The sequence below is a fragment of the Pseudopipra pipra genome, chromosome 11, assembly GCF_036250125.1.
Source record: "Pseudopipra pipra isolate bDixPip1 chromosome 11, bDixPip1.hap1, whole genome shotgun sequence".
NCBI classification, from domain to species: domain Eukaryota; kingdom Metazoa; phylum Chordata; class Aves; order Passeriformes; family Pipridae; genus Pseudopipra; species Pseudopipra pipra.
In genome coordinates, this window is record NC_087559.1 from 8,641,405 (window position 1) to 8,657,561 (window position 16,157).

The following is a 16,157-nucleotide window of genomic DNA, read 5'->3' on the forward strand; positions in this document are numbered from 1 at the left end:
CATATGTCAACTTGACTACAAGGTATAAAGCTTCTGAGCCTGCATTAATAAATTTATGCATCAATTATATGTTTGCACATTCATATATGTATAGCTGAAGGCAGCCTCTTTGTAGGCTAAGGTTTATTTATGCTGCATAGAATACATTTTCCCAATTTCTAGCATTTTTGAAAGGTAGATTTTTTTCCAGAGATTGTCCAGCTTCTAAGTCTTCATGAGATGAAATATAATTTCTTTGTCAGGGATAAGGAACTTGGAAAATTATATAAAATATCTGTCTGGGAATGCTATATGTGTTTAAATACTTTAATACAAATGTTAACTCATTTTTTCACTGTGTGCTCCAGCTGATGGAGGGGAGTTGCATGTGTTCATTTATACTGTGCTTTCTGCAAACTAGGGTGAGTTTGGAGAGCCCAAAGGCAAAGGAGGTGCTTAGAGAAGTCCTTTGGTTTAGCTCTGCAATTCACAATGTATTTAAACAGGGGAATCTCAAAATTGCTACCTCCTGTTTTTTTCTGAGTTGAAGACACAGACACCCCTGACAAGGCTCCTGCATCCATATGCAGCCTGGTGTGATTCTGATTGGGCTTAATTGCCCCAAGACCTCCACCCACACACCTTCAGCTGCCTGCTCTGAGATCTCCATTTGAGCTCAGCCCTGAATGGAGGCTTCAGACCTGGATGGTCTGTCTTTGTTGTTTCCAGGGTGGTTGATGGACTCTTGATGGACTCATCCTTCTTCTCCCCACTGGTTATACTGGCCTCCCACCAATGACTTGCGTGGGGCACCCTACTGCCTTAAGGCAACATCGTGCCAGCTCTGAATTTCATATCCCTTTCTGCTTCCTGGGCCAGGTAAGTCCGTTGGCTCTGTGGGTTTCCCTACAGCTGTGTTCACTTCTGTGTGCAGGGAATGTGTTGAAGAAGGCTGGAGGGTCTGCCTGGAGGAAAACTCCTTTTTGGCTGCTCGTGGCCTGGTTTGGGGGCAGCCCTGTCACCTGTAGGGCTGGAGGATCAGTTCTCATCAGTGTGATTTTAGGAAGGGAAGATAGACTGGAAACAGAAGCCATGTTTCTTTTCTGAACAGCAGCTGTACAGTTGTACCCCTAGGAGAGAGTGCTTACCTTGGCTGTGAAATAATGCCCGTAGCTAAAAAGCTTTTGGCATTGTAAACAATCCCACATTTCATTTCAGGGTATTTTCCCTTTCCTTTGGGCAGCGTTGTACAGCTCTATTCCTCAAAACGTGAGGTTCGTGCTGCATCAAACACTTGGAAAATAACACTAATGCAACACTAAGAATGAGAAGTACCCCAAAGTCAGGAAATACCAAGGGCCTTGCTGCTTCTGGATCTGTTTGCTTTTGTTATCCTGTACACTCTTACATATTTTATGATGTACTGAGGTAGCACACCGCTGACACATTTGATGAGGACTGGGTTTAGGAAGGAAAGACCAATAGAGAAAAGCAGGTGAGGCTTCAAAGAAAATTTTGAACCTGCTGGAATTTGTCAGTTCTTGTAGTAAATCTTGCCTCAAGACCAAGTTGTTTTACCTTTAATTGCCTGTTTAAGGTGGATACAAAGCTTTCTGTGGAGCGATTGTAAGATCTCTGTGCTGCAGGGCTGCCGTGATGCCTGGCCAAGCTCCTTACCCTGGCTGCAGCCCTACCTGGAGGCTCTGCTTCCCCAGGGATGCCACGTGTATGGTGGGGCTGGAGCAGCCTTGGGTAGAAAGGGGTGGCTGTGGGTAGATGCCAGCCCTGCTCAAAGCTCCGGTGAGTGCAGGAGGGATGAACACTGAGAGAGGATTAAGAACAGAAGTTTTCAATCCCAACAGTGAATATGCAGAAGAGGCCTGAAGTACGCGATCAATAATTTTTCTCTCAGTTTTGCCACTGATACCTGCTGTTAATGCAGAATCACAGAATAGGCTGAGTTGGAAGGGATCTGTCAGGATCATCAAGTCCAACTCTTGGCCCTGGACAGGATACCCCAAGAATCACACCATGTGCCTGAGAGCGTTGTCCGGAGGCTTCTTGAACTCTGTGAGCCTTGGTGTTGTGACCACTTCCTTGGCTTGCCTGGGGAGCCTGTTCCAGTGCTCAACCACCCTCTGGGTGAAAAACCTTTTCCTGATATGCAAAACCTCCCCTGACTCAGCTTCATGCCATTTCCCTGAGTCCTATCACTAGTCACAAGAGGGAGGAGATCAGTACTTGCCCCTCTGATGTCGAAGATCTCAGTGAGGTCTCCCTTCAGTCTCCAGGCTGAAAAAACCAAGTCACCTCAGCCGCTCCTCATAGGGTTTCCCCTTCAGACCCTTCACCATCGTTGTGGCCCTCCTTTGGACACTCTCTAATAGCTTCATGTCCCTGCCTGCGGCTCTGCTGGTGCTTCTTCCCATCAAGCAGTACTGCCTCCCACAAAATGCCCATCAGGCTGAGCCAAGATCAGGAGCAACAGAACCTGACCTAAATAGAGATCGGAAATGCTACATAAAGCAGGCTCAGCACCATCCCAGTGATGTGGAAGGCTGTGGCCAGAGGGTGGATTATCTCTATGGTCCTGGGCAGTGCTGAGCCCACGACAGTGCTGCTGTGTGCCTGAAGCGGTAGGAAAAAAAAACTCTCGTGGAGATTTTGGGGGGTTTTGTAGCCCATGTTGGTACCTGAGGCAGGTGATTCGCTTGTGCAGAATGGGAAATTAAAGGCCAAGAGGTGCATCTGCCAATGCCACCCCAGTGTGAGGGGACTTTGTGAAGAGAGGTCGGGGGCTCGCCTGGAAATGGCGCCCTGAGGGCAGAGGCTGCAGACTGGGCACGTCCCCTGGAGCAGCTGCCAGGGATTGGAACCTTCAGCTGAGCAAAGGTGTTACATTATTTTCACTTGGGTATTAGCTGATAATTAGCATTCTGTGTGGCCATGTCTGAAACGTGCCATGTACAGCCTTTACTGAGGGACCTTGGAAACATCAGTGGTCTTTCACTTCGTCTGAGCTCTGTTTCAGGTAAAGTCGGCTTTGCTCGTGTTGTGAATGTTTGTTTCTTGCTGCTACTGTTTGTAAATAAAATTTATAATTATCTGCTGCTGGTTATTATCAAGTATAATGTACTCCTTTGTAGAAAATAATTAGTATAATGTATTAGGGTTAGTTGTGAGTCTTCTTGGTAATGTGTATGTGGGCGTGCAGTTTGTCATGGGTTTTGATACAAAGGAAAATGAGGAAGATTAAAACAGTAATGCAGGTAATACAGACAAAAATACTAAACATGGCTTAGTTGGTTGAATTTTCACATTATTTTTTTAAACAGTGCTGTAAAGCATGATAGGTGTTAGAGTTGTGCTATTACATATCACTCTGGAATCTGTGCAGTGCCTGATTGGAGAAATTTTTATACAAGCCTAAGCTGCAGATAAGGCCATTTGAAATAAGTGCTGGTGATGGATAGACTTGCCGTAATAACATCCTTGATTTTCACAGCTTTAATGGTAAATCTACTTCATTTATTGCCATAGATACTATGTATGTTAAATGATCAGTGTTAGAGGACTTCAATGTAAGGGCACTTTGTGATTCTTTAAGCGTGATCTGAGCCCGTGAGCTGTTTGAAAAAATGATTTAATATGTTTTGTATGATTGAAGGGGACTAAGCAGAAAAACATTCTGTATTACCCCTGAATACAGGAGTATTTTCATGCTGATAATCTGCCTGATTGCGGGGTGTCACTGGAATACGTTTATTTTCTTTGAAATGTGCATCAGAAGTGAAAAGCAGCCCTGATGTGGACAATATCAGTCTGTGTAGCTGTCATGTCTGACAAAGACTGGCCAAATGTGTGTCTAAATCAGCTTCTATTTGCTCCTTTGGCCTTCAAAATCACCTGCAAACTTAGGCCACGATCCTGCACCTTGGTCTGCTTGGGTAGGATATTAGAGAGGGATATTTTAGAGGAGCTCAGCAGAAGCCACAGTAAGGACTCTTGGGATGTCACTATTACACATACACTGCATTAATACCCTCTCACATCCTGTCTCTTGATAATAAATGTTTACTTGATTGACTGAAATTACACTTAAGTGAAACTTGCTGTAACAGTAAAAAAAAAATAATATAGTCACAGGCAATTGGCACCTGGATTGGATTTTCCTGAACTCTTGTAAGTATCTGATGTGTTTATTTAAATAAAATCAGTTTCCTCTGCCCTTTCTCTGTCCAAAGGGTTGATATCTTACTCTCTTGTAGCCTTATAAACATTTGGTGTGTTGGGAAATGTATACACGTCAGTGTTTAGGAACATCAAAAGAGATGTTGTGTTCGCATCAGTGATCAGCACTGAGTATCAAGTAGTATTTGGGAAAGAATCTGGCATATCCCTCAGTGACTTATCTGGGAAGTGTGAATGGCATTTAATAAAACAGATTTTCCAGCAAACGACAGGCCAGAGCCTTGAAGCAAAAAGTACTTCTGCCCTGTGCCAATCATTCACTTTCTTCCAGCTCAGTGATTTCTCCCATGTAAAATGTTCTTGTATTTAAACTGGTCCACACTGCACCAATAGTGAGGTGTCAAATTCCTCACTGAAGCCATGTAATAAAATATGAAAACTTGAATAGTAACTAGAATTGGGTTACTTGTCACTGCATGGCCTGCCTGGAACCTGTGCCAGTGCCTCACCACCTTCACAATAAAGAATTTCTTCCTACTGCCTAATCCAAACCTACCCTTCTTTGCCTTAAGGCTATTCCCCCTTGTCCTGTCACTACATGTCTTTGTGAAAAGTCCCTCTCTGGTCTCTTGGAGCCCCTTCAGGCACTGGAAGGGACCCCAAGGTCTCCCCACAGCCTTCTCCAGGTTGAACAGTCCCAACTCTCTCAGCCTGTCTCCACAGCAGAGGTGCTCCAGCCCTGTAATCCTTGAAGTGGTTCTCCTTTGGACTCATTCCAATAGATCCATGTCTTTCTTCTGTCGGGGACCTCAGATATGGGCAATCCAAAAAAATCTCTTTACCTTCCATGCTCCCCTGTGATTACCCTGGTTTCAGCTTTTGAGTTTTAATTTCATTCCACTTAAACCATTCTTCCTTATATTGTTCCTAGTAACAATAGGCTTGTTGCCTAGTACACCTTCCAAGCTTAAAATTGTAGTGTAGACAAGATGCTTTTGAATTTTAATATGCACTGTGCTTGCTAAGAAAGCATTAGTATTCTGTGTACTGTTTGCTTCAACTAATAAAATTATAATGAGACTATGGTTTGCCTTATCTAACCTAATTTTTAACACATTAGGTACCTATTAACCAATATGTTCCTTTCTTTTTCCCCAAAAATTGTCGTTCACAGAAAATATCACAAACTACTACTTAGCTAAGTGGGAAACCAGGCTTCCCATTTTAATTTTCTTTTTGACATAAACCTCAATGTAAATATTTTTTTAACCACCTTCTAAGAGTTTAAATCACACTGTGAGTTACATCAGCATGCTCCATGACAGCAAATAATGCCTTATTCTTCCAAGGTCCTACGTTCCTTTTTACAGATCATATTCATTTTCCATGAAAAAGTAATGCATTGCAGAATATTGTGACATTAAGCAAGTTCAGTTGTGTTTTGCAGTTGTTAATTACCCTTACAAGGTGGATAAGAATTCTGTGGGGAATTCCTTAAAAGAGAAATGCTTTGCCCTTGGGATGTGTATTACCATATGGAAAGCAGGCTTATGTTCTTAGTTAATTATCTTTGTTGTTTCAGTTCATTTAAAGGAAATGTAATAATTTGTTGGTTGTTAGTACCTGTGTATTTTGAAAAGGGAAATTGTTAGACTAATAAAGACCCCAAGGGGATGCTTACAGTACTCCAGAAAGACACTTTCAATTATTTTCTCCCAAGGCATTAATTTTTCTAAGCAAAACTGACAAAAATATTAAACAAAGGTGATATATGGCATCTTTGGGAAAGTATATTTCATTATTATTGCTATTTTTTGCAGATGGTTCAAAACTTTTTTCCCAGTGATAATCCCATTTCTATTTCTTCTTTCTCTGAGTCTGCAATCACACTGTATTTGACAGCTTTGAGCAACAAAATATCAAACCAGTAATTGAAATTGGGTAGGGTGATAGTACTTAGCCTTGTCTCATGGAAATGTGAAGGTCATGGAAATAGGTGAGGGAAAAGCCAAGCATTATAATAAACAAATGGATATGGTATGATCCTATTGAAAACAAAAGAGCCTGGGATTATTCCACCTGGCTGGTGACTGGATACTGCTTCTCTAATGAAAAATAGAATTCTTTGCTTTATAAGGTGTTGGGAAGCTCTTTGTTATTTGGGGGGCAGTGTCATCCTGCAGAGCTGTGTGGAAAGGCAGTGATTTGACTTTTCTAAAAGGCTCATGACTGTGGCCAGGACTGAGGTCATGCTTGTTTTGCTGCTCCTGCTGTAATTATTGCTGCACAGTTCCATTAACTTTTGGCAATATTTGGAAAAGCTTAGATTTTTATTCTTTTAAAAAAAATTAGAGTAATTTTTTCCTCTCAGTCAAACTAAAATTGTAGTTTATTATTATTTATAATTTGTAGATTTTGCTAGTCAAGTATTTTTTATATAAGCTTATGAAAACAAAGGGTCACATTGAAAAGGTTATTCCACTGGTTTCAAGTATTTGCTTTGGATTTACCTCCCTTTGACTGAGAGCAAGAAGCATCATCTAAACAAAAGAGCAATTATTTCCAAAGCACTCAGAAGTAAGTAGGTTTTATTGTATTTCATTCCCTAGAAGAAAACAAAATCAGCTCTAAGCATTTCTTTCCTAAGCATTAGCTTGGGAAATCATCATAATTCTCCCAAGCTGAAATCAAGAAAGGTTGGAAACTTGCTATATAGATTCCAGATTTGGTATCTCTGCTCCACCTGGCACTGGGTTGCAATAGAATTAATAGACCTTATTTAGGAGGAAAGAAATGGAACAATTGGCATCTTCTGCTTCCATGAACACTAGGAGTCTATGATTAAGATGTTCTGAAATGGAAGTAAAGACCGAAGAGGAATTAAAGAACCCTGTTCCTTCCTGTGTCACTGAACAGGTAAATTGGTCCTGTGCACTCTATAGTCAGCTCCCTGTGCTGGGCACTGGAAAAACCAACAGACCCCTTCCTCAGTGTTCACAGGCAAGAGGAAACAGGTTCAAATGTGTTCCCACAGGGGTGTCTTGGAGCTTGGAATGGACTTCATCTAAAAATCCTTACTTAGGTTCTCTTTTCAGATTGCAGTTTTTCCCTCTGCTTGCCTCAAATAGCTGGTTACAGACATTGCTTTAAAGTTAGGGTGGATCAGAAAAATCACCTCAGAATGTCACCTCGTGTACATCCCGAGCCACGTGTGCTGCCTTTGTCCCATTTGTGCTTGCTTTGTATTCCAGTTCCCCTCCCAGAGCCAGGATTGCAGGGGTGTAATTGAGGGCAGCATTTGGGCAGGAGAATCTCATCTCTGAACCAGGAAGAGCACAGCTTGACTTTCATATGCCTGAGGTTGAGTTTGCAGAAAGATGAGCAAATTTGCTCGGGAAATGCCAGTCAGTCCAGAGGAGAACTGTATTTTAGTCTGGTGAAATGGCTAGTTCTGACTAGCCTGGGTCAGACAGTGTTTAAACCAGCATCTCCTTGCAGTAGTTGTTGCCATTAGGAAGCAGTTCCCTGTGCCAAGGCCAGCAATGTTACTGTCTGATTCTAACTGACCTTTTTGTGGGGACACTTCCTTTCAGCATTGGTTTGGGTCCTGCTTAATTGGAGCAAGACTGAGGTGGGGCGAGTACAGGTGTTTCACTGTAGGTGTGGGTAGAAAGGCATCTTTAGCAAAGCATATTTTGTTCTGTGTTTCTCCTCTCTAATAATTTGTCACATCAGGTTATTAATATCTTTCAGAAAGAAAGAATGCAAAAACTTATTATGTGGAATGGAGGTAATTCTACAGTCTTTGGGGAAATGCTTTGGATGTGTGTGGGAGTATGGATTGCATTTATGTATTTCACGTCCCTGAATCCAAGACTGCCTTATCAAAGGAAGCTTCTGCCAGGCTTGTGGGGCAGGCATGTGAACTCTATATCTCAAAATAGATGCTTTTGGTTCTGAACTGTAGTTTTCATCTAGTCTTTTAATTAAGTGTCTTTACACACCAAGAAGCATCCAGGTTTATGCTGTGAAGCTGTTACCTGCGTGATTATATTCCTGTTTGATTTCTTTAAAATCTACTTCTAAAAAACCAATTGAATGTAAAAGTATGCTGGTAATACAGACATATGATTTTCAGTCATCATGAGCTCTGATTGGAGATTGAGGAGTGGTCATTTTAAAGTGCTTTCCAGATAAAGTGGCAGAAGATAAATATATCTTCTGAGCTGCTATTTTAAGCATCACAGCTATAAACGAGAGTGACAGTAGCTTTTAGTTTAGGTCGCTTGGTACATCCCAGCTTATTATAAAACAAGCACATAGGCTGAGATTTAACACTGCCCTGGCTTTCTAACTTGGAGAGAAGAGCCTATGTTGGTGTTTAAAGACAAGGAGATCCCATCTTAACTTAGTCTGGGGTGATCTGTAGTCCTGAGGAATTATCTAGGAGGTATTTGCCAGAACAGATAGCAGCTATGTGTGGACAATACTTTAAATAGGCCAGAAATAGTAAATAAGCAATGTATAAGTTTTGTTCTAGCCCTCTCAAAGAGATAAAGTTTGGTTAAAGGTTATATGACACTTAGCATTGTTTGGAGTGGCATCACCTGGAATCTTTGTCTGGTGTTGGAGGCAGCAGACAGGAGAGCAGGCAATACAGCCTCTGTCAGCTTTGCCCACAGTAGAGCTCAAAGAGCAAGATAGTGAAAATAACTCATTCAAAGACATCCAGCCATTTATCTGTGTGGATTGGGACAGTGCAAGGGTGTCCTTGCTGTGTGCTCAGCTCCCTCTGACAGCCTGCAGCTTTTTCACTTTAGAGCAAAAAGCACAGCAGCAGCTCCAGGAATTAACACTTGAGAAGTTTTTTTCTTCCCACCCCGCCTTATTTTCTTGAAGGATTGTCTGTAGGAGAGGGAGGATTTAGGACATAAGATTTATCTGAGATGTTAAGCTGTATCACTGAAAAATGGGCAGGAAAACACCTCAACAAGCTGTGTGAGGAACTCAAAGGCCATTTAGCTGGAGAGAAGCTGCAGGGTGTTCTGAGCACGGAGCACAGAGGAGCTGAAGAAATACAGTGCATTAGACTTTAATGAGCATTACACAAGATCGTCCTAAAGTATTGATTAACTAGACATCAGGGACTTTTGAACCTTAAACGCCTGCAAAAGCATGCAGGGTTTAAAAGACTCATCACTACTCCACAGAATAAGAATCAGGTTCTGGGTAAAATGAACTGAATAAGGCAAAGTCTTTGGTACAGCTATTTTGGGCTACAAAGAGCCTTTGAGTGCTCAACAATAGCATCGGGGTTCGGAGCCCAAGGAGAAAAAAGAACAGACAAGCCATATATTGTGAAAGTCATGTATATGGCATTTAAGCCTGGCTAGGAGAGAATGAAAAGATCCAGATAAAACATGGTGCTGCACAAAAAAAGGCTTTCTCTCATTTACATCCTCTCCTCCTATTTGGAGAGACTTTTTAGAAGCAAGGACCATGAGAAGGAAGAGACATAATTAAAAAATATGTAAGTCTAGCATTTTCAGAACTCAGCACTTGATGTTCCTGAGGCTGTGATCATTTTCATAGGCTGGTAGTACTTTACCAATGGTGCAAATGTGCTCAACTCTTCACCTGAAGTGATAGCCCTGAGTATCTTTAAAAAAATAAGTCCTACTGCTAGAAATCAAAGGTGCTTGTGTCTGGTGATGTCTGTGTCTGTGAGGAGGTGAAGATAGTCCCACTGAAGAGATAGTAGGAGAAAGCAGCTATCAAAATTATAGACTTGGTATCCTTGGTATTTCTGTTCCAGCCACTAACTGCTTTGGGTTGTTTTCATTCTCAAAAACTCATAAAAACAATGGAGGTATAATCAGATAATTTAAAGTAAATGTTGAATGCTGTCCTTTAAAAATCTTTGTAAAGCTAGTTAGCTAGCTAGATACATAGACAAAGAGATACACAGATAGATAGATGCCACACCAGGAAGTAGGAAAAGGTTACAGTGGATGTAAAAGAACAGAATGTTAATTGCGAAGTCTGTGACAACTTGGCCAAAGATGAGCATCAAAGACAGATCAACATCATTTGAATTTCCAAGGATAAAATTCTGGAATTAGATATCCCTGTCATATGAAGAAAGAAAAAAGAAATTAAATCAACCATACCAAAGGCAGTAATAAAACTCTGAAGAAAATGGAGTTAAATCAGCAGAAGGTGAACCTGTATCTGACAGAGCGGATCTGTGTGGTAAAACACTGCAAGCCTTGCAGAACATGCTTATTGTAATGAAGAGCTGCTGGTACAGGGAAAATGACCTGGGATCAGTCCAATACTGGAATGAATGATGCTGGGACAAAATGTGCTTGAAGCACAGTTTGCATGATTACTATCTTTTTGATCATTTATAAGCAACAAATTGCCATTCAGTGCAAATCTTGTGGTTATGTTTACTACTATACTTAGGAAAATTGCATTGCTGTTTGTGTCTGGCTGATCTGCTATTTCACCATTGATTAATTTAGCCCAACATGTGTATGTGTCTGATTAAGACTAGCAAATACCTGCTAAGTTATCATAAGAGACATAATTTTGATTAATTACAAACTAAGCAAAAGGAATTAATGATTTTTTTTTCCCCCTCAATTCTTTCTCCTCAGTGCTTCACTGAGTATTTAGAGATCTACCTTTGGACAGTTTATTCACCTGTGAGAAACTGCACCAAATGACAATCAATGGATAGTCCAGCAAAGTATCAGCAAAACATGCCCGTGCCCCCATGTGGACATGCAAAGGGCATGTAAAGGGTATGCAAATGTCCTTTCTCTGCTGTGATTTGTGAAGGAGAGTGTCAGAGACACAGCTCTGCTAATGTTGGAGTACATTTGCAATTAACAGCTTTCACAGCTAACTTACATCCTTATCTTTCTGTGACATTTTAATCACCTCCAGAAGGCACTTTTTCACTTGAATATTCTAACATGAATGTTATCCTTTAATTGTAAACAAGCAGAAGTCAATTACTAGCAGTAGAGAAACTCAGTGCAGCAAACAAAAAAGGGAGTATGTATTCAAAAGATTTCACTTAACATTGCTCGCTCCTCTTTGTACCAGACCTCCTACATTTCAGCATGCTCACTTTCTCCTGGGAGCTTTTGAATCCATTGTCAGTCTGTAAAATTAGAAAGAAGAGTGAGTTAAAACCTATGTAGAGACTAGAATTTTCCTATTACAAATCATCTCTGCCTCAGTAGATTATCTGCATATCCATCCATTGCCAACTGTTCTGAAACCTTTTACTGCTGTCTCAATTTTCTTCTCATAGTACTTTAGTACATTTAACAACTAGGAAGTTTGCCTGAGTAGTGCTTGCATAAGTGAAAGTAAATTCTCACAGAAGAGATGGAGTAAAGGTGAGGCAGGCAAAGTATGAAAATGTCTGGGATGTGTGTAGAGTTGATGTGCAGAGTCAATTCCTACCTAAATAAACAAATGGCTGAATAGAGATAGTGAATAGGGCATTTTGTGCAGATGATTACATTATTATCATATTCAAAGAATAAAGACTCTATTGCTCGTTTCTCTTCTGTACATTCAAGCCTGTCCCATTTCACTTAGCTGGGATGGGGCTTGGGAAGATCTATGCACAGGGATCTGTCAGTTATTAGAGGTCAGATCCTGCAACAGGCTCCGGGATTAGGCCTGTAATTTGTTAGCACAAGGCAAAGCCTTTCCTTTACATGTGTAAAGTGTTTCACAGGAAGGGGTGATGGAGCACCTCAGCAATCCTTTTCCATTAAGTACAAGTCTGTATTAATTTTAGCATATGAGAGAGTGTAGAAACACGTAAAAGTCTGAAGAGGTGGGAAATTAAAGTATCATATCTTTACTGGAGTCTATTTATGAGGATGATTTTTAAGCAGGGACCTGCTGGCCAGAGCACTAAACCTTCCAGTAAACCATACTGCTGGGACTTGTGCTGCTGCTGTTTTAGCAAGGATTAGACTGTCACAATAGGGTGAGTGAATGAATAAATAAATAAATATATATATCCTGTTAGTGCTGCATCTCAGGGGAGAGAAACAATGAGGTGGTGAGGTATTGATTCAATTATTTTCCTAATTAAAAAAAATACTGCAAATAGCTAAAGGAAAGGAAAGAGGGAGCAGAAGTGCTTTCTGTGGAAAATTATGACACTTTGCACATGATACAGATGTTAAATGTACCAAGGATGCTATGTGGCATTCATTCAGTCTCATCTGTATCCTGTTCATGTGGCAGGGGATATCCCTGGGGGCAGGGGAGGGGAGAAGCCATTTTGTTTGCTCTTGATTCACTGCAAAATAATGATGGATCTACAGAAGGAATTTTCAGAAGTCTTTGTGGCCAGGATTGCTAAGCAGAAACATCACCATGACACAGAACTCATCATGACCCCACAGTTAACGTGGAGTTCTTCCATATACATGCTCAGAAAATATCTATCAGGGCTTGATTCAGAAGAAATACCAATCCCTCATTTAAGCTGTTTTGTTTGTTAAATGTGTATTCAAAGCAGTAGTGTTTCTTAGATATCAGGCAATTAATTGTCCAGTATATTTGATTTTATATCAACGGGGCAAGAAAATGCAGTTTCTGTTGCTCAGCATTTCTGTGGAGCTTGTAATGCTTGAACTGTGTGGATGTTCTAACTTAGGACTTCGTGTTTCTGTCTCAGAGGTTCTGCTCTATTCATACCCAGTGCTGTAATATACCTCTGGAATGGGCTTTAAGTGTGTTTCCAGGGAACCTTGGGGGCTTTGCTGCATCACTTGGAAGTCTTGCCCCTGTTTACAGTCAGAAGTGCTGTTGCCTGTGCCCACTGCATGGCTAAAAGCAGGATTTGGCATTTGTGCACAGCACAGTGGCAGGTACTCTCTGGGCATGTGGGTTTGCAAAAGGAGAAGACACTTTCTGCTCATTTTCAGTTCTCACTTGCCAGGGCTTGAGGTGTTGTTTGTACCTATAGGTGTGCATTTTCTGTACTGCTGGCATAGAGTGTGGCAGCTCTGCCACAATCTGCCTGATTTGTCTTAGGACACAGTAGTTATTTTCTTATCAAAAGATAATTCATGAGTATTATTAAGACAATGGATTTGACTTTTCAATGAGTTTATGTCTTTAAGAATAGTTTTCAGAGAATGAGTCAGCCATATGTTAAATCAAATTTAACATCCATTATGAAACACTGAATCATACTTTATATCTCTGTAATGATAATAAATGATCATCTCTCCCATGTTCCCCTCATTTGTACTACCACTCATCAATCTTGTTAATATCACAAAGATTTATTAAATGAATAATCTTCAAAGTATAGCTGTTTTAATATTAATAGCTCCATTTTATGTTGTTTCTCTTACGATAATTCCATTTGTGTTTAAGCATGCTGACTTTAAAAGTAATAATCCTTTTTACAGTGAAATTTAATGAATAGAAAACCAGTAAATCAATAATAAAGTCCTCCTTAATGAGATTTTGTAATTATACCAATACATTACGAAATACAGAAAACTTCTGAATGCCCTTCACATGTAGGAGAATCACAGAATTAACAAACTACAGAATGAAACCTGAGGTAGTACTTAAAGGGAAGAGATATTGAGATACCATTGTGAATACATGCAGGTGGATAATGTATTTGGTCTATGGTTAAAAGTATTCCAAGACCACAGTATGATGCTCAGTGAGTTACGACCTAACTCACTCCATTGTCAAATCTCTGTGTTAAAGATTCCTGCCTGATGATTTAGCTCTCAGGATTCTGTTAACACAGAAGTCCTGGTTGTATTTGACCTGTCTTAACTTTTGTTCTCCAAGAGTCTTTGGTATCACTTAGTTATATTTCCACACAGACTGAAGTAACTGTACAACCACTTTGTAACTACACTGCCAGGAGGTGGAGGCTCTCCTGTGAACACCCCTCTGTGGCTCTGTTCAGTAGAGGAGGAGTAGCTGCTCTATATTTTAACCTCCCAGCTCAGTAATGTGTTTAGTGTCTTGTTAGTAAATTTCTCACTTTAAATAAAAAACCCACTTCAGTTTAGTATCAAAATGTTTGGTGGTTGGTTTTCATTTGTTTGTTTGTTTTAATAAACAGTTCTGATTCAAAAGTAGAGAGCTGGGGTTCACACAGGTGGAGTTGGGTGATGTCTGGAATTGAGAAAACCTGGTGATCCAGAACATTTTCCTTTTGACAAAAGGAATAGGTCTGAGCAAATGAAGAGTGTGCCTGTTGGTTGAATTTGACAGGAGAATCCCTGGGCTCTGGGACAGTGTGAAGGCAAATCTGCTTTCCCCCTGGGTAGGGGAAATCAATGCTCTGATGTGCAGAGCACCACCCGGTGCTCAACAAGTCCCGAACCTCTCTCTGCCCTGTCATTAGTAACCAAATAACACCCAGAGGGGCCAGATCTATTTCCCAGGCTCGCTGCTGGTGCAGGTGTGGAGAACTATTATTAGAGGTGGGGTTGGGAGATGAGAACTGCAGTTTGCTGCCTTGCCTGAGGTTCTTGTTAAGCTCTTAGCATGGGAGCAGTGGGCTGTGCTCACTGACAGCTGCTTATCCCTCCAGCTTCAATATTTTGCTGTGTTGCAGTTTCTGAAGTGCCTGGTCTGGAAGGCATGTGAACAATGTGTTTTGATAATCCAGCTGAGATGTAATGAAAGCATGAATGACAGCTGAGCACCCTCCTGGGACAGCCTTGGTTGTAGCCTTACTTACTATCATCTGCAGATGTAGAAGTTTTTGTTATGTAACTAAACTGATAATCAAAAGATGGGCTGATATCAAAGATGACCTCCAGGTCATGAACCTTCAAACCAGACACTCTTAAACTTGCTTGAAGAAGAGCTGCAAAGGATGAAGTGCAATTCAAAAGGCATCAGGAACTAGCCAAACTAAGCTCAACATTTTATAAATCTAATTGTAGGGCGTGTTTTTCTGATCCCCACAGCGAAGCGTCATTTAGTGTCTCATCAAACAGGAAATTAACTTCCCTTGGGTCACCTGTTACAGGAAAATAAACCACGACCTTATCAGTGTAACAACAGCTTCAAATTATACCTCTCAGTCATAGTTCCTAATAAAAACCTGGGTGCACACATCAGAAAACAGTGAATTTAGGTCTGAGAGTCTTCATAGCATATTTCTGGAAAGAAAAAAATAAAAATCTGATTCTGCCTATGTCAGTGAGAAAAAGCAGGAAGGCAGCATGGAATAGGGTAGTAATTTAGTGTATGGAGTTAGAAGGAGTGGTGAGGGTAAGAAAGTGGGCAGGAGACTCAAGATTCAGGATCAATTCCCTGATCCATTATAGGCTACATATGTCTTAAAGTCTATGCCACTATTTAGTTTTGTTGTTCCTTTTCAATTCAGATTTTAATGAGCAGGTAGCATCAAGCACAGTGTAGATTTTTTCATGGCTGAGGTATTTTAGATATACTATTGTATAAATGATAAAAATAATTCCTTCCTCTGTTAGTCTTGTAGTTTTAACTTTATGTACTTTTCAGATCAAAATCCTAAAGGCAGACATTTTTCCCTTAAAGAAGTTTTTATCTTAGTTCTACTGTCATTATTTTACTCTGAGCTTTAACTGACAAACTGAATTCTTAAGAATTGGGGTGATGAGATTATGGTGTCATAACAGTAAATGCTGTGATTTTTATTTCATTTTTTTTTGTAAAATCTAAAAGAACATTTTGTATATTACTGTAGAAACATAGCTAACAGTCACTCTCCATTTCTACAAGCTGAAAAGTTACTTCCTTCTTACCAAAAGGAATTTAGTGGCATATAAGTTCCCTTGAGCTGCTGCACTGAATACCCAAGTGTTACAGCTCCTCGCTCTGCCCTTCCACTGGTCTCCCAAGCTTCTCTAACTTCCTGAAATCAGACATTTTAGATGACTTTGGCCTCTAGGGCTCTCACATTTTAAGAAATA

General features: G+C 40.5%; 1 protein-coding gene across 3 annotated transcripts in view; it reads left to right on the plus strand.

Annotated features, from left to right (window-relative positions):
• FHIT (fragile histidine triad diadenosine triphosphatase) overlaps positions 1-16,157 on the plus strand; it is a 539,340-nt gene that overhangs the window by 325,715 nt on the left and 197,468 nt on the right. Inside the window, exon 1 of one of the 3 annotated variants that reach the window (XM_064667332.1) lies at positions 2,825-3,010. The exons of the other annotated variants lie outside the window; for them this stretch is intronic. Coding sequence (XP_064523402.1) covers positions 2,926-3,010 — 85 coding nt within the window. The 5' untranslated portion in view covers positions 2,825-2,925. Of the gene's footprint in view, positions 1-2,824; positions 3,011-16,157 lie in introns of those variants that run through there. 3 annotated transcript variants of the gene reach the window in all.